General features: G+C 35.6%; 1 protein-coding gene across 5 annotated transcripts; it reads left to right on the forward strand.

Moving 5' to 3' along the window:
- The first annotated feature begins 307 nt into the window (after positions 1–307).
- LOC112169047 (gamma-glutamylcyclotransferase 2-3) lies at positions 308–2,942 on the forward strand. 5 transcript variants are annotated; one of them, XM_024305982.2, is made up of 8 exons: positions 311–541; positions 646–722; positions 1,087–1,158; positions 1,654–1,710; positions 1,806–1,846; positions 1,933–2,004; positions 2,367–2,446; positions 2,537–2,942. In XM_024305982.2, exons 1-8 carry the CDS (start codon positions 433–435, stop codon positions 2,614–2,616), a joined length of 588 nt encoding a protein of 195 aa, XP_024161750.1. In that variant the 5' UTR covers positions 311–432; the 3' UTR covers positions 2,617–2,942. The 5 variants fall into 5 exon arrangements, with proteins under 5 accessions (XP_024161754.1, XP_024161750.1, XP_024161753.1 ...); XM_024305984.2 differs by having other exon boundaries at positions 315–541; positions 1,087–1,140; XM_024305986.2 differs by lacking the exon at positions 1,933–2,004 and having other exon boundaries at positions 308–541.
- Positions 2,943–3,416: the final 474 nt, after the last annotated feature.

A 3,416-nucleotide genomic window follows, 5' to 3' on the forward strand; every position in this document is an offset into this window, starting at 1 on the left:
GAGCTAATGATTAAAAAAAAAAAAAATTGAGCACTCAGTTTATGCATGTCTACATATAGACACACAAATATTACATACAGTAAGACAGTTTTAACATCAGATACATTGTAGGCACATTTTACCTATCCAAAATTTTAGGAATAGAATGTCAAATTGTCCATTTGAAGACATCTGATAAAATTAGAACGATAGAGGAAATAAAATGCCAAATTTCGATCGGAAGCTATAGCTAGAAATGAGATGGCAAAGTAGACAAATAGTTGTAGCATCGTGTCGCTTAGTAATTGGTTATTTGGGATGCACTTGCGCTTATATCATTGAACCAAGTCACCAAACACAATGTTCTCGGGCCCCTCTCCTTCGTCATCGCCCCTCAGCTTTCCGACAGAAACTCATTGCTGAAAAAGCTGTGAGATTCTGATCGGGGAAAAAATGGTCATGTGGGTATTTGGATATGGTTCTTTGATATGGAAAGCCGGCTTTAACTTCGATGAACGCATCGTTGGATTTATCAAAGACTATCGCCGTGTCTTCTACCAAGGTCCCTCTCTCTCTCTCTCTCTCTCTATCTCTCTCCCTCTGTGTGTTTTAGTTATGATTTCTTCAATACATTCATGTTTGCTGATATGGGTGTGTTCTTATTAGGCAGTACTGACCATAGAGGGACTCCTGAGTTTCCAGGAAGAACAGTCACATTGGAACCTGCAGAGGGGGAAGTCTGTGTAAGTTGTTTCAATAACTTCAATCGCCCATTTACAGATTCAGTTTGGTGTTTTGTATTAGTCAAACATATGTATCGTCGTAGAAATCGTAGTGCTTGTTTCTCATCTCACATTTGTTCTGTGTAACTCGGCACTTAAACATAAAACATATGTTAATATCATTGATTTTTTGATGAGAAATGTAATGCTGTTTCTTCAATATACCAGGAAAGATAACAACTGCTAATTAGTGGATGTATGTTACATTTAGTTTCTAGTTTCTAGTTTTTAGTGGCGGTTTGATGATTTCCTTGTGAATTTCAAATTATTAGCAAATTAGACCAGGATACAACTTCAATGATTGTTTTTACTTTTGTAAGTTTAGTGGGGAGCTGCCTACAAGATCTCAAAGAAGGAAGATCAAGAAATTGCTTTAGAGGTAGACTCTTATCTTAAGGTTAATCTTCATTGTAAACTAGTTCATGTTTTCTAGCTACAAAAGCTGCTATCTTTCTGTTGTAAACATGTTTTTGTGCTCGTGCACTTGCGTGCCTGCATTTGTTATACTAAAATTCTTCTACAGAACACCTATAGGTAACCAAATTTAACAGAACGCACTTACATCTTAAACCAGCACATATTCACATATTTGGTTGACATCTATGGCAACCTTAGAATTAAGATGGCAAATATTTATCAAAGCTGTGTCAAGGTTATCTTTGTTACTTGAAGCTTGATAACATCAAATGGTCCAAATCCTTCTGGTGACTTTTGATCACTAGAAATCTTGCAATGATTTATCAATTTGTGATTGTTACTGTTGTTTTGCTATTTCTTCTTGTGGGAGTTTGAGAATGGTAATTTGACTGATTTCCAATGCATAATTTTTCATTCCGCCACTCACAATTATGGTCTCCTTACCCAACTTGATTTCTATGGCATTATTACTCAGCACTTAGAAGTGAGGGAGAAGCAGTATGACAAGAAGGCTTATCTTCATTTCTTTACTGTAAGTCTAATAGTCAACAACCCCTTATGATCACTCAGTGTGTACTCTAGCATTTTGACCATTTACATAAGTTGGATTATTGAAATTTCTTCCAGGAGCCGACGGGTACGACTCCAGCTCTTTCAGGAGTAATGGTGTAAGTACCAAAAGTCACCAAAAACTTAAACGTGTTTTTGATTTGCTTTATTCAAACCATAAGGGAACTGACACTGTTACATTTAGATATATTGCCTCTCCAGATAAAAAGCTTAATGTGAACTATTTGGGTCCTGCATCCATTGAAGATATTGCCAAGTATGTAAATTTCATCTACCAAGCTGTTATTTGGTTAAATATTAATCCAAGTATTCAAAACCTAAATGAAGTAAGGAGCATTTTGCTTCTCCAAATCTAGCTTACATTAGAAATTGAGACTTGATATTATGATGGATAGTTATTTGAAATTTGCTTGTTGATGGATGATCAGATACCATCAATCTTATTTGGGTCACTGTGATGTTGATTAATTAAGTAATCCATAGCCTGAGTCTTAATCAGTTGCCAATCATAAGCTAAACACTGGCTTCAACTATAATTCATCCTTTCCAGTAATTTGGTGTTTTCTTCACCCTGGAGTATGAGCCTCAGATAATATTCTTAGTTTTCCTATTCCGCAGACAGATTGTTCAGGCGAAAGGTCCCTCAGGACCTAATAGAGAGTATCTTTTTAAACTTGAAGAGGCCCTTCTTCAATTTGGTAATGTTAATTTGGTGCCCCATGAATTTATCTTAGTTATGTATGCTACATTAGAACAACTTCTTTTCCTTTGATTTTTTCTTGCCGCAGAATGCAAAGACAAACATGTATCGGATCTTGCAAACGAAGTGAGGCGGATCATTTCAGAGAGGGAGCTCACTGCTTCATGAGGCCGGGAACAAATGGGAACGATGATTTTTACAGGCCATCACCCAACAGAGCAATTGTTCGTGTATAATTCTTATATAAAGTGTGGTTAGAGTCTTGGATAAAACAATATCTGTCGTTATGTGTAGCCTTTCGATTACTTATGATGGCACTGTGATATAACCGTCATTCTTGAATTCTTGTTCATGTTGAATTGTTATGCATGTAACAAGAGTCATCCCATCAGTATAAATGTATAATAACAGTTGGCTGAAAAGAGTCACCATGAGATGTACGAACTTATTCCACACTGTTGCAGGGGCACACTGTCTTTTTGGCTTTTCACGTAGATTATTTTTTTTTTTACTTTGGTATTGAATGTAAATTACGTCCTTTTTTCGGAAGGCTTTATCTGAAGACCTCTCCAAGTTATACGTTTGATTGCAAAAATAGGCAATCTTTGGTGTGCAAAATCTTCAAGACCCAGCTTGATGGAACCTATCTGTGCTTTAATTTTACCTTTTGAGATGTAATGCAAGCCAAGGACTAGTGTTAGGAAAAAGTCAGAGAGAAGAAAAATTAAGCATATGCCTAGTGTTTAATAAAAATAGTAGTTGTTCCAATTATATTAGCTACTCAAGAAAAATGCTTAGGTGGCGTTCGGTAACGTTTTCAAGTCATTTTTTTCATTTTATAAAATGAAAATGGCTTGAAAATGCGTTCGTTGGTCTGTTTTAAAAAATACAGAAAATATTTTTTGAAAATATTTTTTTATTTTACTCGTAAAATAGGAAAACGACAAATAAACGTTTTCACCTTTTCA

The sequence above is a fragment of the Rosa chinensis genome, chromosome 6 (genome assembly GCF_002994745.2).
Source record: "Rosa chinensis cultivar Old Blush chromosome 6, RchiOBHm-V2, whole genome shotgun sequence".
Classification (NCBI taxonomy): domain Eukaryota; kingdom Viridiplantae; phylum Streptophyta; class Magnoliopsida; order Rosales; family Rosaceae; genus Rosa; species Rosa chinensis.